This window comes from Pteropus medius, unplaced genomic scaffold (genome assembly GCF_902729225.1).
Source record: "Pteropus medius unplaced genomic scaffold, Ma_sr-lr_union100, whole genome shotgun sequence".
Lineage (NCBI taxonomy): Eukaryota > Metazoa > Chordata > Mammalia > Chiroptera > Pteropodidae > Pteropus > Pteropus medius.
Genome location: NW_024356248.1, coordinates 3,478,625 through 3,495,516, shown reverse-complemented (window position 1 = coordinate 3,495,516; position 16,892 = coordinate 3,478,625). Strand labels below are relative to the sequence as shown.

The 16,892-nt window shown below is 39.8% G+C and overlaps 2 protein-coding genes across 2 annotated transcripts in view; both read right to left on the bottom strand.

Moving 5' to 3' along the window:
* Window positions 1-845, bottom strand: part of LOC120600792 (olfactory receptor 5B2) — a 40,420-nt gene extending 39,575 nt beyond the window's left edge. Inside the window, exon 1 of the mRNA XM_039860323.1 lies at window positions 632-845. The gene's annotated coding sequence lies outside the window, so the exon portion shown is untranslated. The remainder of the gene's footprint in view (window positions 1-631) is intronic.
* A 9,330-nt stretch (window positions 846-10,175) lies between these two features.
* The window catches only part of LPXN (leupaxin), a 32,258-nt gene continuing 25,541 nt past the window's right edge, over window positions 10,176-16,892 (bottom strand). Inside the window, exons 9-10 of the mRNA XM_039860446.1 lie at window positions 11,747-11,895; window positions 10,176-11,418 (exon numbers count right to left, since the gene is read on the bottom strand). Of these exons, the coding sequence (XP_039716380.1) occupies window positions 11,149-11,418; window positions 11,747-11,895 (419 nt within the window). The 3' untranslated portion in view covers window positions 10,176-11,148. The remainder of the gene's footprint in view (window positions 11,419-11,746; window positions 11,896-16,892) is intronic.

The window sequence follows — 16,892 nt, the reverse complement described above, 5'->3', positions numbered from 1 at the left end:
AGAAATGCTCTCTAGAAATGGGTCCTGTATCCTACGGGGACTCACAAATGCGTGTTCCAGTAAAGTCAACTGCAAAAGTGAAGCTTGTTTACCTAGTCTTTTTTTTCGCGAAACTATTGTCATGAAGGAATTTCCTGTTAGAATAAATTATTATTATTATTTTTTTTACAAGAAAAAAATAAGAAGGTTCCAGGTAGGTAGCAAGCTAGGTGAGATGAGACCAAGGATGTTTTTGCATCCCTCTGAGGATTTTGTAGCATCTAAAATCCTGACCCCAAAGGCTAGATTTCCTGCTCGTTATTGCATTTGATCAATACGACCAAAGATAAAACAGATAGAGGAAGAAGGAGAGAGAATAAAAAAAAAAAGAAAAATGAGAATAGAGAGGAAAAGCAAGAAGTGGGAAGAGGGGAAGGGAAAAGAAGAGAAAACTTGATCTGTAGCTTCCTACACTCTAATAACTGAGACAATTTAGCCAAAACATCGGGCTCTCTAAAATAATTTTGTACTCTTCTTTACCAAAGCTTAACATTCTAAAAAAATTAAACAGCCTAACATAAAGATTATTAGCATGGTAATGTGGAATGGTCCCAGATTTTGGCGAGTGAGGGACCTAGAATCTGCTACTTACTGAATGGATGACTTAAATCAATCACAGTGGCTTGAAGCCTCAGCAGTTCCACGTGGCACTGAATTTACCTTTTCCCTCACAAAGGCTCTTCATTCCTGGGGGATTACTTCTGTTTTGACGTCTCTGGCTTCTTCATTGTTGGTCTCCTTCCAAAGTCAAATGGTGACTTTACCTTCAAAAAGGTATACGATGGGGTTTTAGAAAAAGAAAGAGAAGAAAGAGGCCACTGCTAAATTTGGGGTTAGTTTAAGGCCGGGTGTCAGTGTCCGTCCATCTATCTTCGAGTTAATGCTGCCACCTCATGGCCATTTCGAGCCTTTCATGTCATGAGCCATTTCTGGTGGTGCTGGATGGGGAAAATAAGAGCTTCTCTTCCTCTGAGGCTCTGACCAGTAAGTTCATAGAGCAAAGGTGCTCTGGGCTTAGAGGAAGAATCAAGAAACTACTAGTCTGTCTAAGAATGTTAATTTCATGGACACATCAGATCTAAGAGACCATTAGGTGTTAAGGCACACAAGACACCATAGCCCAGAGGTGACCCTTACAGTAGCCAGGGGGCCAGATGCACGGATTCAGATCCCAGCTCTCCCCCTAGTGCTGGGGAGGCCCACACAAGTCACTTAGTCTCTCCCTTTCTCTCTTCCTCCCTAAGGGGTTGTTGTGAGAATTAATGAAGTTAATAGATGTAAAGCACTTATAATACTGAGCACTGTGTAAATACGTGTTGTGTAAATATCTAATTTGGTTCAGGAATAAACTGAGATTCGTAGCAGGGAACCGATCTGCCCAGAGCCATGCAGATGATTGGCGGCATAATGGAAAGCTGTGGCTCTAGGACTCGTTGACTCACCACCAATTTCGCCACCAATTTCTCCAGAATTCCCTGAGCACTCCCGGCAGATGACATCTTCCCCTTCTCCGCTAAGACTGGGGCCATGTAATGTTCACTTCCTCTCAGCTTCTCCATTTAAATCCATCTTGTCTTCTTTGGACTTCCTGTCTCACAAGCTCCCCCCTTCTTTCCCTGTCCCCTACACCTATACTGCTGACCCATCTCTATGTACTTTTGTGATATCTTACTATGGCAATTAGTCCCTGTCCGCTATACTCTCCCTTACACACACCTAATTTATTTATCCACGAACTTGCTTAAGTTACCCATTCCTCCCCTCGAAACTCTCCAGAAGCTGCCTCCCACCCTAATATACCCTCATGCTATACAGGTATTCCTCCTTCTACCTTTAAAGTTATTGGGAGTGGTCTACATCATCTCCCATTCTATGTTCAATCCACGCATTCCAGCCTCGACTATTCCCACCCCCAATCTCCTGAAACGATATTCTTGAAAGTCACTCCTTGTGCTCGCTTCAGCAGCACATACACTAAAAGGTCACTCCAGAGCGAGCTTCACAGATGTTCATCTAGTATAGTCACATAGGGCCCTGTGCTCAGAAGGACCCCATCCTTGGGGTTTAATGCTCTGCAGTTGCCATCTTCAAATTATTAATAATATTATTTTTTGCACCCGTGTTTTGTAAGTAAAGTCCAAGGGGTCAGTGGAGCTCGCACCTCCTTGGCACCTCAGCTCATGCATGGTCACAGCTCCTGCTACTTCCCATTCTGTCTTTAGTTCACAGTGTTTAAAACCATGAGGACTTGCTCGTTGCCTACAAGACAGTGTGTAACCTCTCCAACCTGATGTTCAAAGAAAACTAGCCCCAACCAATCTTCTCAGTTTTCTCTTTGGAACCACCGAGTACCCTACCTTCCATCCACACACACCCAAGAGCACCTACTCTAGTGTTTGGCACACAGTAGATGCTCATTAAACAACTTCCTTTCTCCACTTACCATACCACGTGAGCCCCCGCCCCCATTTGCCTTATTTCATGCTATTCCCTCAGGTTGGAATACTTTCACTTGCAAATCAAATGAAAGCCATTTCCACCATACATTTTTTTTGAGGTTATCAGAAACATATATCCGTCCTTCTACTAATAACAATTTTCCAGATTGCCTTATAATATTTACTAATGTTCATTTTCTCTCTCCTTTTGTTTCCTTTCCTAGAACCTAATGCTTTTGTTTTTCCCATCCCCAAACCCCTAAGCCTCTCACTACACTGACCTCCACTGCCAGGGAAAAACCATCCCGTATGGACAAGCTCATGTTAAGACTGGATACGTGACCTTTCTTAGACTGTAAGCTCCTTGGGGACCGAACCTGTGTCTCACTCATCCTCCTGGAACCTAGAACAGTGCCTATAGACAGTACGGTCGTACTGAATATGTAAATTCCATCTGATTCTCTATTTAAATTGGACTAGGCACAGAGATGCCACTTGAAAAACTTACATAAGAGAAATGTATTTGTTTTTAACTCACCAAAATAACATTCCAGTCACCAGACGTGTTAGTTTTAAAAAAGCACTGTGTGTCTCTCATTAGCAACAGAAATGGAAATGTATCTATTTGTCATTTGGTAAACCTTGAGGGCTTATTTGTTAGTGAAAAATAAAAAGGAACAGTTCCAGTTGGTGCCTTGACATATCTGTCCCTCCCACCTTTGAAAAGGAAACCAGCATCCATCAGCAGTATGTAAACACATAGAAGAACCATCCTTTTTTCTAAGGATCATATTTTTATCTGAGTTCTTGCCTCCATCTCATCTGTGTCCTTCAGAAGCCAGTTTAATCAATTTCTATCATCTTAGAGCTTCTTATTCATCTTAATCTTCATCGTAAGTCTCCAATATCTCCGTTTCTGTGAGCTTCTCCCTCTCAGTACACAAATATGCAAAAAGTATTTCTCAACTCCAATTATCCCTAGAACTACCTTTCTAATGCATCTTTCTTTTCTACAGAACATTTCAAAAGAGATGCTCACATTCACCGAGTGAATGAATGAATGATTGAAAACCAAATGACGTGGCACGAGATAATGAAACTAGTCAGCAGTAAAGCCGGGATGGGTCCCACGCCGAAGTCAAACCCCACCTCATCAAGTCTCCCTCACCTTTTAACTACGATTCAGAAACACCGGTCCCAAACGAAACACACTAAGGCCCGAACCACAGTGTGTTAACTCGGAGAAAACGGGTTTACTGCTCAACAAGCAGAAACCATCGTATCTGCCTTGGTCAAGATCATGGAAGCCAATGTGAATATCATCTACAAAGACACAGTCCCTAAGACGCAGCTGGAGATCACTCCTCAGCAAATGTGTCTCGGGTTGCTAACGTCAAAAAGAAAATGATTACTTTGGAGAATTAATTCTCATCCCTCAGAGCAGAAAATGGGAAAATAAAACTCGAACTACATCAGTTAAAATAATAAGTAATGGGCAAAGTGATCAAAGTCCAAACAGATGCCAAATTAGACCTCAATCTTCCTTTCATTAAGTGAAAGGAAGCTGCTAGAAATGAAGGCAGACATGGTGGCATTGCAAGCCCAGCAAGATCAAGCCCTCCTCTAGACAGACAGGAAGAAGGCACTGAGGTTGCTGACCTCAAAACCATGTTTGACTCAAACCATGCCTAACAGTAGCTCTGGGGTTTTTATTGCCTGTGAATATAATAAAGGGTCCACTTAAAAAAAAATTTCCTGTTTTTGAGTTTGAGATTAGTAAACTGAGTGACACCACCTAGTTGTTGATCAGATGTGGCATTGTATCTTTTCTGCAGTATTCTTTTAAATAATGTTTTGGACCGAATTGCATCCCCACAAAATTCATAAGTTGAAGCCCTCATCCCACATGTGTCTGTAGTTAGAGATTGGGTCTTTAAAGAGATGATTAAGGTTAAAAGAGGTCAAATTAGGGTGGGGCCCTAATCCAAAAGGGCTGGTGTCCTTATAAGAAGAGGAAGGAAGACTAGAGAGGCGTATAGAGAAAAAGTCATGCGAGGAAACAGCCATCTGTGAATCAAAGAGAGGGACTTCAGGCAAAACCAAACATAGCGACACCTTGATCTGAGACTTCCGGCCTCCAGCGCAGTGAAAAAATAAATTTCTGCTGTTTAAATCACCCAGTCCGATATTTTTCTTAGGGCAGCTCTAGCAAACTAATACAGGTAACGATGACAATAAGAATTTTCCTGAGAATTCCCTTTGATTTATGGTTAGACCATTGACAGGCAGTGAAAATCATGGCGTTGGAAGGTTCCTAAACTTTTTTCCTGTGGCTCTACTTCCTTAATCGAGGTTAGCTGTTTTCTATCTAAAGGGCTAAATAGATGGATTTCCTGTACCATGAAAATCATTCACTCTTGAGCATTACTTTGTCAATATGTTGCTGCAGAGAAAGATTATGAGCTCAAACCCAAACTCTTCTAATCTCCCAGCATTTTAGATTCCTTCGGCTTTCATCCTGAGCCTTAAAAAAGATTTCTAAAATCATCCCCAAACAACTAAATCCTGCTACACTTTGACCGTCTCCATGGAAATGCTAGAGATGGAAGCTATGCCGACTTCTTCACTTATCTCCTGGGCTATTTTGCTAATGCCTTTTATGTATGGTTGTTGGCGGTTTGCATAGCCCTTTCTCACGTATTATCTTGGTTAATCCTCACAGCAAACCCATGTGAGAGGTATTATTACCCACGTTTAGCATATTATAAAACTGAAGTTTGGAGAAGATAAATAGCTTAACTAATATTTACACAGTTTGTAAGTGGTGGTATCAACATTTGAACTTCAGTTCATCTGGTGCCAAGGCTACTTACTGTTCTTTTCACTATCCCCCAAAACGACACAGGCTGCAGCAGTGAATCACTGTCCTGCCCTAGTGCTCTCACTCGTCCTTTGGAAATTCATCTCGTGGGCCAGATTTCTGAGATGTGCTTTACATTGTTGATGTGGACCCTTCGAAAAGTGTCCCAGGCAGGGACGAAGCAAACTTTGGTCTGGTTCTCTGGTGTTAGCACTAAAATTGAGTGATCTCGTCCTGGTCATGTAATTGACTTTTTCTTTCTTTCTTTCTTTACTTCTTCCTTCCTTCCTTCCTTCCTTCCTTCCTTCCTTCCTTCCTTCCTTCCTTCCTTCCTTCCTTTCTTCCTTTCTTTCTTTCTGTTTTCAAAAAATGGGTAGGGGAGTTGGTTGACATCCCATGTGCCCTACAGTCAATCCTAGAGGTCCTCAAGAATATTAAGCTCAAACTTCCCAGACCAGTAAACTGATCACTGATACACGCCGAATCGGCCTGCTTCCCTTTGCTATCCCATTTCCCACTCTCCTACCCACATATCCAGAGTTTCCATCATAAATAGATCATTGCACACTAATCTTAGTCTCAGGATTGACTTCTAAGAAAACCTAACTAAGATACTACAGGATGAGTGATAGCTTTCCCCGGCAGTTTGTGTGAAGGAAGTAACTGAGTCACAGACAGCTACCCCGACCCGGCCTTCATCACCTCTGCCTTCTTTGTCTTACGAAGAATGTGTTATGTGTCGCTCTTCCCGTTTCCCATGTTTCCTGCTTTGCTGGAAGCTCTGGAAATTTCATCTCGCCCAACTCGTGAGTTTTATACATATATATAAATATATATAACTTTCTCCCTTTCTCCTTGCCTCTCCTTCAAAATTTTCAGGTTATCTTAAGAAAATCTCTCTCTCCCTCTAAGCTTCTCACTTTCTTTTCAAGCCTTGAGTATTTAACTCATGTCTGACGATGCAAGAGCAGCTGGAGTGAGAACATCATATTTTCCAAGTGTCATTGGACATAATGAAAAGCATCACCCTCAGCCTCCAGAGCACTGAAAAGTCTTCCTGAAATCTCCTGTCGGAGTCATCACAGATGTCTTCCTGCTCTTCTTCAACCACATGCAGACCCGATTTTCTTCAAGTAACAAGTTTCAGGATAAATGTAAATTCAATTTTCTTATGATTTAAAATTTTTTCTTTTTTCTTTTTTGTTTGCAAGTAAGACGTCAAGATTTTTTTAAGCTATTATTCACTACAAATACATAGCATTACAGCAACATTAAAGATTTCATCGTTTTCTGTGGATGAGCACTGGACAATGCAACACACGTGACATGATTTACAACGCATTATTCGATTTTATTAACAAATTGGACAGGAGCAAAAAGTTTTACTCTAAATATACTCTATCCATAGAATGCCTCAAACTTAAAACTTAAGTTCTCTAACTTAAAAACCATTGGAAAGTGGTCAGATACTATTTTTGTCTGTTTTTCATGGTTATGGGCAATGCACATTTTCTGCCACTATTGAGCTAATTCGTTCGTTTATTCATTCTTTCATAATACTTTAAGTTTTAGAGAAAATATGTCTGTTCTGCTTATTCAATTAATTGGTGACAGAATTACAACTCTAATCAGTTTAAGCAAAAAAAGAGATTTTTATTGCTCACATAACTTCCCATTCTGAGATTAAGAAGCTCAGAAAAAGAAGACATTGACTCATCATTACTCAGCTTTACTTTCCTCTGTCTCAGCTTCTTTGTCAGGCAGACTTTCTCTAAGTGACAATAAGGAATTTCCCAGCAGCAATGAGTTTTTATTATTCTACGACTAGTATCTTAATGGAATGAGAAGATCTCTGTCCCAAGCACAGGTCCTGGAGAGCAATCGGATTGGCTTTGCTAGGGTCACATGTCTACCCCTGATCCAATCACTGGCCATCCCCAGATTGTCCTCTATATTTGTGAGTCTGTTTTTGATTAGTTTGTTCTTTTTGTTCCTTAGATTCCACATATAAGTGAAATCATATGGTATTTATCTTTCCCTGTCTGACTTATTTCACTCAGCACTATAACCTCTAGGTCCATCCATGTTGTTGCAAATGGTAGGAGGTCATTTTTTTTTTTAATGGCTGAGTAATATTCCATTGTACATATGAACCATGACTTCTTTATCTAATCATCCGTCGATGGGCATTTGGGTTGCTTCCATATCTTGGCTATTGTAAATTGTGCTGCCATGTTAAAGTTGAAAAGAAATAAAATCTTCTCATTTCTTGGTCTGCTCATTCTCCGCTGTAGGAATTGTTCCATCACCACCTGTGATCTGAGATATCTTTCCCAGGAATTGGGGTAGCTATCCCTGACAAAAAGAAGTGACTCCTAGAATACAGTGTCATTACTATTTGGGGATATCCAGGATAGAAAGGGAAGATGGATTGTTCTCACCAGGATGCTAAAGTCTGTGCTGTTGTCCAGAATCCACAGTCTATGAACCTAAACGGACTTAGAAGCTCTCTTCCTACAGAAACTGATTTAGGGACTACACGTTTGCCATAACTGAGAAGGAGGAACCGTCTACATAAACTGTCTCCTTTGGTACAGAGCAGATGCGAGGCATTGCTGCCTCTTGGCAAAGTTACATAGTTTTGACAAGCACGACTCAGGCACTGGCTCTTATTTGAGACTTTCTTCTCATCCACTGGACCCCAGTAGGTTTCCATTTCTCCTTGGAGTTCTGTGTTCTTAGCACTTACATGCTGCCCTGATGGTGAGTTTTACCTAGTGACTCAGCCTCCACAGTATTTTGGGGGCCGGTAATTGCTTTTTCAGTCCTATATTTTAGTGGCTGCCACCACTGCCCTTATTAAGGACTTGCTCATGTCAAAGACCCCTGTCCCTAAAGAAAGTTGTCATTCCTCCTCGCCTTTATTTTGGCCAGAAGATCTACACATTTCCAGGCTGAAGCTGCTCTGGATGCTTCTTACTGCTGTGCCCCTGGGGGCCTAAGGAAGACCAGTACATCTGCCTTGTGTCATTAATAGCACCATTATTCCTGGCTCTCTGCTGCTTTTGAACTCCGTAAAGCTCTCAGACACTTTTCCTCAGGGCTGGAGATGTCTACTTGCTTACCTTCTATATTACCTTGAAACTGAGCAACTCTTAATACTTTTGCTTTTGATCTAATAGATGAATGAATTCATGATTACCACCTTTTTACCAGTAACCAGATCCTTAAAGTATTTACATCTCCTCTACAGAGCCCTTGTCTTTTGAGGAACTCAGTCCTGCCCCTAACTCCGGGAATGGTCCAGTTTGGTTAAATCCAAGCTGCATAGTCCATTCCTCCAGCAAAAATCACTTGCGAGTATGTGACCCACGCTAGTCCAGTCGGGATGAATCTCTGGACTTTCTTGCAAAGTAAAGAGAAGCCTTCTTTCTCCCTCTACTGGTCATGAAAGGGGAAGAATGAGCCTGGCGGCCATCCCATAATTCTAAGAAAAGTACATTCTAGAACGTATATGCAAAAATAATTGATATTTTTACTAAAGTATCACGTTGGAGGATTACTTATTCCAAAGAATAATTGGCCAAACTAATACATATATAGTATGCATGTATGTATGTGTATATATACATATATATACATGTATATATATATGTGTGTGTGTGTGTGTGTGTGTGTGTGTGTGTGTGTGTGTGTGTGTGTGTGTTCTGTTCTTTGAGGGTAGGTTTTATTTTTTTTAAAAGCTAGAAATTACTCAGAACCAAGAGTAAACAGGTAGATGGTCAGTTTGAGTAATAGTATTTCTGGGTTTTTAAAAAATAGAACTTTTTACTTGTGAGTGGCTTCTCTGGGGCCAAAATGCTGGTCCTGAAGGGAGCATATCTTTCTGAATGTTAAGTATAGCCACGTACATTCATCATGAGAAGAACAACTCTCTACTTCGTAACTCCACCATAGTGAGCTCTGGCTTTCCTCTGATATTATTAAATATTTAGATTCTTCTGAAATCTCAAAAGAGTTAATCCTTAACAAAAGTTTGAGCATCTGAACATTCTTTCTTAAGGGCTAAAACTCCAAGTTTGTTTTGTCAAATGGCCAAGGCAACCACAAGCACTGCCGTATTAACACCTGCACATGACATCATAGAATCAAATGCAGCAAAGAGGATGTTTAGAAGTTGAACGTAAATTTTGCTTAGTCTAGCACTCTCAGCCAACCAAACAGGACATGAGGCCAGATGGCTCCCTATCTGTGTGGCCTTCCACGTAGCTGAGATGCATTTGAAGTTCCTATTTCATAGAATGAAATGTTACCACTTCCTTTTAACTCTTAAAACCCCTTATTATCCATTCCAACAAAGGAGATAGACATAATAAGCTTGGTAAGAATCATTTAATCCATCAGTGCTCCAAGAAATTCTATGCGCATGCTGATCTGAAGACACCAAATTCAGTGTTACTTTTAAAAATACCTTTAGTGAAGGAGTTTCTCTCAGTAATTGAACCTGCTTTTTTAAACAAATAATCGTATAGTATCTTTAAGACTTTGGTAAGAACATTATAGTACAGATCTTATCAATATCTCTTTGGAGGAAGCTTACTTGAGGTGGGACATGAGTCAGATTATTTAATAACCTAACTAGCTTTTCTACAACCTTACTTGCAAATAATATTTTGCAGAGGAACAAATAATTGAGTAGAGATTTTTATTTGGGACTTGGATTTCCAAATCCAAAATAGAAAATGGTCAAATGATTTTTTATAGCATCTTTTTTCAGAGATGCTTTAAAAACAGCGATCTTGTTTGCCTTCATGAGACAATTGTGAAGTTAACATCCATTTTCATTTTTTAAACAGCTTTATTGAAATATAATTGACACACAAAAATCTGGATGGAATTAATATACACAGTTTTATGTATTTGGAGATATGCATGCATATGCAAATATGAATTTGCAAGTGCCTAGAGGAGATCCAATTTTTCTCCTTAGGTAATTTAAGAGATAAAAACAATTTTAAGAAGCTTTGTGACCTTGTAAGATGATTCATTTATCTAAGTGCAATAAAACAAAATGAATATTATGGGCCCAAATTAATAGAAAAGTTAGTGAACAAGAATCCCTCCTTTTAATTTATTTTGATTAAAAAAGAGCTTTTTGTATGGAATTCAAACAAAAGGTATTGTACAAATTTACTTGTGAATAGTGCCTAGTATATTAACATGAGAAGCAGAAAGTTTATCTACCAAACTAATGTGACATCGAATCATTAAAACACAAGCCACTTTATTAATCAATGTTGTCAGCACCCTAAGCTGTCCAGGTAAAACTGACTTCCTCTTGAAAAAGAGAAATATACTGAAGGGAGATGCAAGGAGCTTAAGGGTGGTCCCCAGATTCCTGACAGCTAGGATAAAGTCCACAGCAGTGGTTGTGGGAAACTGAGTCACAGGGAAATATAGGAAGCTTGGAAAAGCCTCGTTATGAGAGCCATCGAAGGAGTGGAACAAAGGAGTCTGAGGAAACCAGCTGTGAAACGAACATGTACGTGTGGGAAACACAGCTGCAGAGGCGCTAGACGCAGGACCCACGTCTAAACCCAAGTACCCAATCAGGAAAAGAAATAAGACCAGAACTCTAAAAATTAAGATTACGAGCCGAGTCACGTCACAGATAGAAGTTCCCTCATTTGTTCACCCACTTTACTTTCTCTGTGAGCCTAATGAGCAGAAGTCAGTAGCAACGAATGCACTCTTTTCTCTCTTGGTTTAAATTTCATAGGGGATCTGAAGAGGCAGTGGGTTCAGCTGAGATTACAGTGGGAAGAGCTTATTGAAGCAGGGTTGACAATAGGTCTTGTCATTCTGTTCCTTGAAGATTCCCTTTGACAACTGTGTCAGGCAGAAGGCACATACGAAGTGCTCAGGGTGGAACTTGTGGCCCATGGCACTGATGCAGCGGCCAGTGATGGGCTGTCCACATCCATAGCAGAGGGTGCCTCGGCGGTGATGGTAATGGAGCTCACAGAACGGACGTCCATCCAGTTCAAAGAAGGAGCCAGTAGAGAAACTGCTGAAGCAGTCCTGGGGGTGGAGAGAAGAGAAAGAAAAGGAATGCAGATGTCAAGAAGTAAAACAGCAAGGTCAAGCCCTCAGCCTTGAAATTCCTGCCAGTTATCTGCTCGTTGCAGGAATTTGCTCAGGTCTTAGCCAAACAGAGGCTATGACATTGCCCACTTGCAAAACAGACAAGGACATGCCTACACCAGATGTTGTGTTTTGTGGCCCTTTAGAAAGCCTACATCCACTCCTCATCCCAGACTGTGAACCCTCTTAGCAGATGCAGTTCTGCTTCTCAGACGGATGAACTGCTGATTTTCCCTATTTCCAAAAGATAAGAGAGTATACCGACCCCACAAACAAAGCACTCTGGGTGCCAGACAGCGTCCATGGCTGAAAGGTAGTTCTCCAACACTGGGCGGTTGCAGCCACCACACTTGGGTGAGAACATGGCTAAGAAATCTTTTCGGCAATATGGCTTCTTGTCCTTCTCGTGAAAGCCTGAGAGAGAAAAATCAAGGGTTCACTGTTGCTGTTTGAGACAGTGAGACAAATTGGAAGCAGCGAAGAGGCCAATGGCTCCAACTTTCCCAAAATCAGTGTCTTCATATTCAAAATGGGGTGAATAACAGATACCTACCTCCAAGGGCTGTTATAAGAAACATGGATAGGGCAGGTAAAGGGTTTTAGTATTGTACCTGGTTCAAAGCAAGCATTTAACAGTGTTAAGATCTTTTCCTCCTCAATGCCTACCTCAGTCCTATACTTCCGTTAGCCTGTTCAGTCCTGTCTCCGGCCTTGATATGGCTAGCCTCATCTCGTGATTCAGAAATCAGTTCAAAAATCATCTTATCAGAGAGACATCTCTACAGCCGTATCTATCACTTCTTTTTTTATTGTCTTTATAGCACTTACCTTTATCTGAAAACATCTTTGTGGTCTGTCTTCCCTCACTGGAAGTATACAGTATCCACCGTCTATAACCTATCCTTGACCTTCACTCATAAAACAGGGGTCCCCAATCCCTGGGCCGCACAGCAGGAGGTGAGTGGCGGGCGAGCGAGCAAAGCCTCATCTGTATTTGCAGCCACTCCCCAGCACTAGCATCACCGCCTCAGCTCCACCTCAGATCATCAGGCATTAGATTCTCATGGGAACACCAGTCCCTGGTTCCAAAAAGGTTGGAGACCGCTGCCCTAAAATATTGCACCTAAACCTAATCAAGTCTCTAGTTCTGAACTAATAGTTTGCAGAAAATACAGAAAGAGGAGGGGAGATAAAGCCAATAAGTTAAGCAACATCATGAGGAAGCAGCCAGTCAAATCAAGAACATGGGGCATTTATAGGACATAGGTTCCAGTTTCTTAACAAATAAATGGTATAAAAAGTGGGGAAAGGAGGATTGCTACAAAATTTAAAAATTTTAAGAGACAAAACAGTCAAATACAAAGCATAGACCCTGCTTGGATTTTGAGTCAAACAAACCAAGAAAATGACATTTTTGAGAAATTTGAGAAATTTGGATATGGGTTTTAAGTAATAATGAGAAATTGTTAATTTCATTAAGTGTGAAGGTAGTTATATTTTTTTAAAAAGTTCTTATCAGTTGAAAGTGATGCACATTGAAGTATTTAATGATGAGATGACATGATTTCTAGAATTTGCTTTTAAATATGCCAACAAGGAATAAAGGGTGGGTGGGTATCAGAGGAAATTTGTTTCACAAAAATGTTGATATGTATTGAAGCTAACTAAGGAAGCACTTTTGTGTTTTTTGTTCCGTAACAAAAAAGTTTAAAAATCAGTTCATTGGGGTATAAGTGCTTTCTCTTTAATATGTGAAATTCTCACTCTTAGGAACATATTGAAAAACCCTGGCTGGAATCTTACAGATCCTATGTCCAAATAACGGAGGATGAGACACCACAGCAACTACCTTTTTATACCCTTTAAAGTCCATTTTACACATAGATAGCCCAAAAAGTAACATGTTTGAAATTATGAGTAAGCCATAAAACTCAAAAGAAAACAATAAAGTTGAAGGTTTTGCTAATTATTAGTTTAATTTCTAATTTTAACTAAGCAGTAGAAACAGTGATAAATAAATATACCCGATGATGGAAAACATATGGAGTGATTCACATATTTATATATTCCTGGTAATAAAGTTAAATGTTATTATTCTTTTGGAAAGCCATTTGATAATGTGTATCAATAATTAATTTAAAAAAATAGATATCTCAATCCTGGAATTAATCCATACAAATGACTCAAAAGAAGAGAATATTATGTTTAAAGATATTCATTGCAGCACTACTAAAACATCAGAAGTAATCTAAATATACTATTATGAATACATTTAGTTGTTTCCAATATTTGAAACTATAAATAATGCTTTTCAGGTGTATAATCTTTTATAATTTGCCTATATAAAGACCTGATGAAATAATTGATAAAATTATTGTCATAAAATTATAAAACTATATGGAGACTTGAGCAAAAAAAGGGAATTTTAAGTATACTATAACAAATATATGCATAAATATTAATAAATATAGAAAAACATTGGCAGAAAAAAATTTTATATTGTATTGGTTTAAAAAGGTAATAAGTTATAAGTGAAAATTTCTGCAGTCTTTTTATTGTCTTTACATTTAAAAATATATATAATAAACTAATTCATCTTCAAGTTCTTATTCAAATGATATGTTCCCTCTGCTTTGAAAAGTGCTTTCCCAGGATACCCAGATGTTTGGGTACTTCACTCAGGGGTTTGCTTAAGAGAACAATTGACCTGACCATCCTATCTCAAACAGCATCTTATAACTAACTCACTCTCTCTCTTTCTCTCTCATTAGTTAGTTGGCTAGTTGAATTATTGTCTGTCTCCCTCTCTAGAATACAAGCACCATGAAGGCAGGAACTTTGTTTTTTTGTCACTGTCTTCCTAGTACCAAAAATGGTACCTGACGCATACATAGTAGTTGCTCGATAAATATTTAGTGATGAGCAGTCATGTGAACAATATTACAATAGCAAAATCAACAATATTACAACAGCGAAATTGAGACCACCAGCTCCAGAAGTAAGTTGTCTAGAATCTCACCTCAGGGTTAACTAGAATATGTACAAACATGTGAACTTTTCTATGCTAAAGAAATCTCCTTTAGCATCTACTAGGAGAGTCTACCTTAAACGAAGATGACTAAGAAATCCACTTATACAGCACCTGCTTTGTACTTGTTCCAACTGAGAGCTCTACCTACAGTACTAAATCGAAATTAGATTCTTCACAGCAACACCCCCTCACATTTCACAAGTGAGAAAAGGGAAGCTTAGAGAACTCATATATTACCAACTTGTCAGTGGAAGAGCTGAGGTTCAAACCTAGGCCTAACGTCAAAGCCTAACTTGGATGTCACACGCCTAATTTAGATGCATCCTGACCTTGACAGTATCAGCTGAGCCCAAATATCATAACTTAGTAGCTTTGTAAATATGAGTGCTCTACCTCTGCCCCATTAAAACAGCATGTAAGCAAAGCACGCACAGTGGACTGGAAAGCAGCCCACTCAAGAACATGATTTCTAGAAATTCACTTTGATAGTAGCAGCCAGATCAAAGAAGGACAATAGGAACAGCTAGAGGTGGGGACCCAAATCAGGTAGGTGTAGTTTTTCCATGATCCCGATTTGATATGACTTGCTTCATTCAATTATGCTGTCTCGGAAAAGCACTCAGTTTAACAGACTTCTGAGGCCTGTAGACCTAAGAATCTAAACCAATAATTTTATCAGCTGTCCTGCGTTCTTCTCCCCGAGACACAGAAGAGCTCACTTTACTTTTTTCACTTTATCAAAGAATGTCTAGAGTCTGTGCGAAGGCCTACTCTTCTTTTAAGAAAAACAATGCAACATGCATGGCCATCTTTCTTGCTGTCGTGTGGCACAACATTTCTCGAGAGGCTGGTGTGCATCTATCACTGCAGAGCATGTCAATACGCAGATCGCAGGCTGGGCCCCACCCTCAGAGTTTCTGAGACAGTAGGTCTGGGATGGAACTCAGAGTTTGCATTTTTGACAAGTCCTCGGGTGATGCAAACGACCTAAAACTGAGCTTGCCTGCAAGTCGGTGTTACTTGAGGAAACCATAAGACATACCAACTAATCTCGGAATGACTTTCATCTAGGCATCTGCAGGGTAGCTGGTCACAAGAATGAGACAGCAGGGAAGTGACAGCCTCTGTTTGAACTCAAGTAAGTCTCAGGAGAGAAATCAAAAGCAATCAGCCAAACTTTCTGTGATACCCCTGCATTCAGTATCCAATAAATTGAGAAAGTTTCAGCGCTTACTTTTCTGGAGGCTCTCTCTGGGGCCAATTACTTCGGAAGGATGGATGAGAGACACTAACAATTAAAAGTGTCACAGAGAGAAGGAGGTGCTGGGCCACAGGGGAAATCAGGGAGCACCAGCACGGCCTGGATAATGAACAATTAGAAAGAAAGACGAAGGCACTGAAGACCTAGTCCCTACAGGAGGATGCTAAGGCCTGATGTGCTTATCAACTTGAACCTTAAAGAAGAATTCCCTGAGCCGAAACAAAAATGCAGAAAATTTAATTTCCCAAAAGGCTCAATCGTTAAGCTGTCATTATAGAAACTCTGTGTGTGACTATGTGACTTGGGGTAAAGCAGGATGTCACCCAATTAATAGACTAACCATATAGTAAGAGACCTATTTACAGAAAGCAAAGGATATAAACAAAAATACTACCCAAGAGGAGCTTCTGATTAATAAATGGCATTTTTATCAGTTGTCTAAATAGGTACATATCCTAGGTGTGGCATTGTATTTATGTAAAGTCCTAAATGACCCAATCAACCTTGTTTGTTTAGAAATGGCCCAAATCAAGAACAGTGAGAATTAGCTACCTTCATGGTGCTTCCTGGTCATCCTATGGATTGGATAGTTTTCTTTTGCATATGACTTATGTCTCTCGAAATGTGTCTGTATCCTATTTCTGTTCTATCCCAGTGTTCACTTGCTGACTGTTCTATCCCAGTGTTCACTTGCTGACTGTTCTACTCAACTAACTCTCAGAATTCTATGGCTACCAGTACCATATAAATTCACCATGACACATTTCAATATGCTTTAGATTAAATCTCAATGAAAAATGCCACGTAACTGAAGTGCAGTTGAGAAATGAAAGACCTAATGATTTGTGAAAAGCAGTGAACAAGCTTCAGTGAAGAAGCAAATTACTACAAAGCACTTTGCTAGTGGATTACATTCTTGCTACTCGATTCAGGTTTATCTTCACGTAAAGTAGATCATGTTGGTGCCAAGAAAGTAAAAATATCTAACAGCAGAATTGGAATGGAGTGTCCGTCAAGGGGCAGTTACGATATTGTAGAAAAAACACAGAACTTGCAGAAATAAGACCCAAATTTAAATTCCAATTCTTTGACTTTCCGGTTGCATGACTTTAAGAAAAT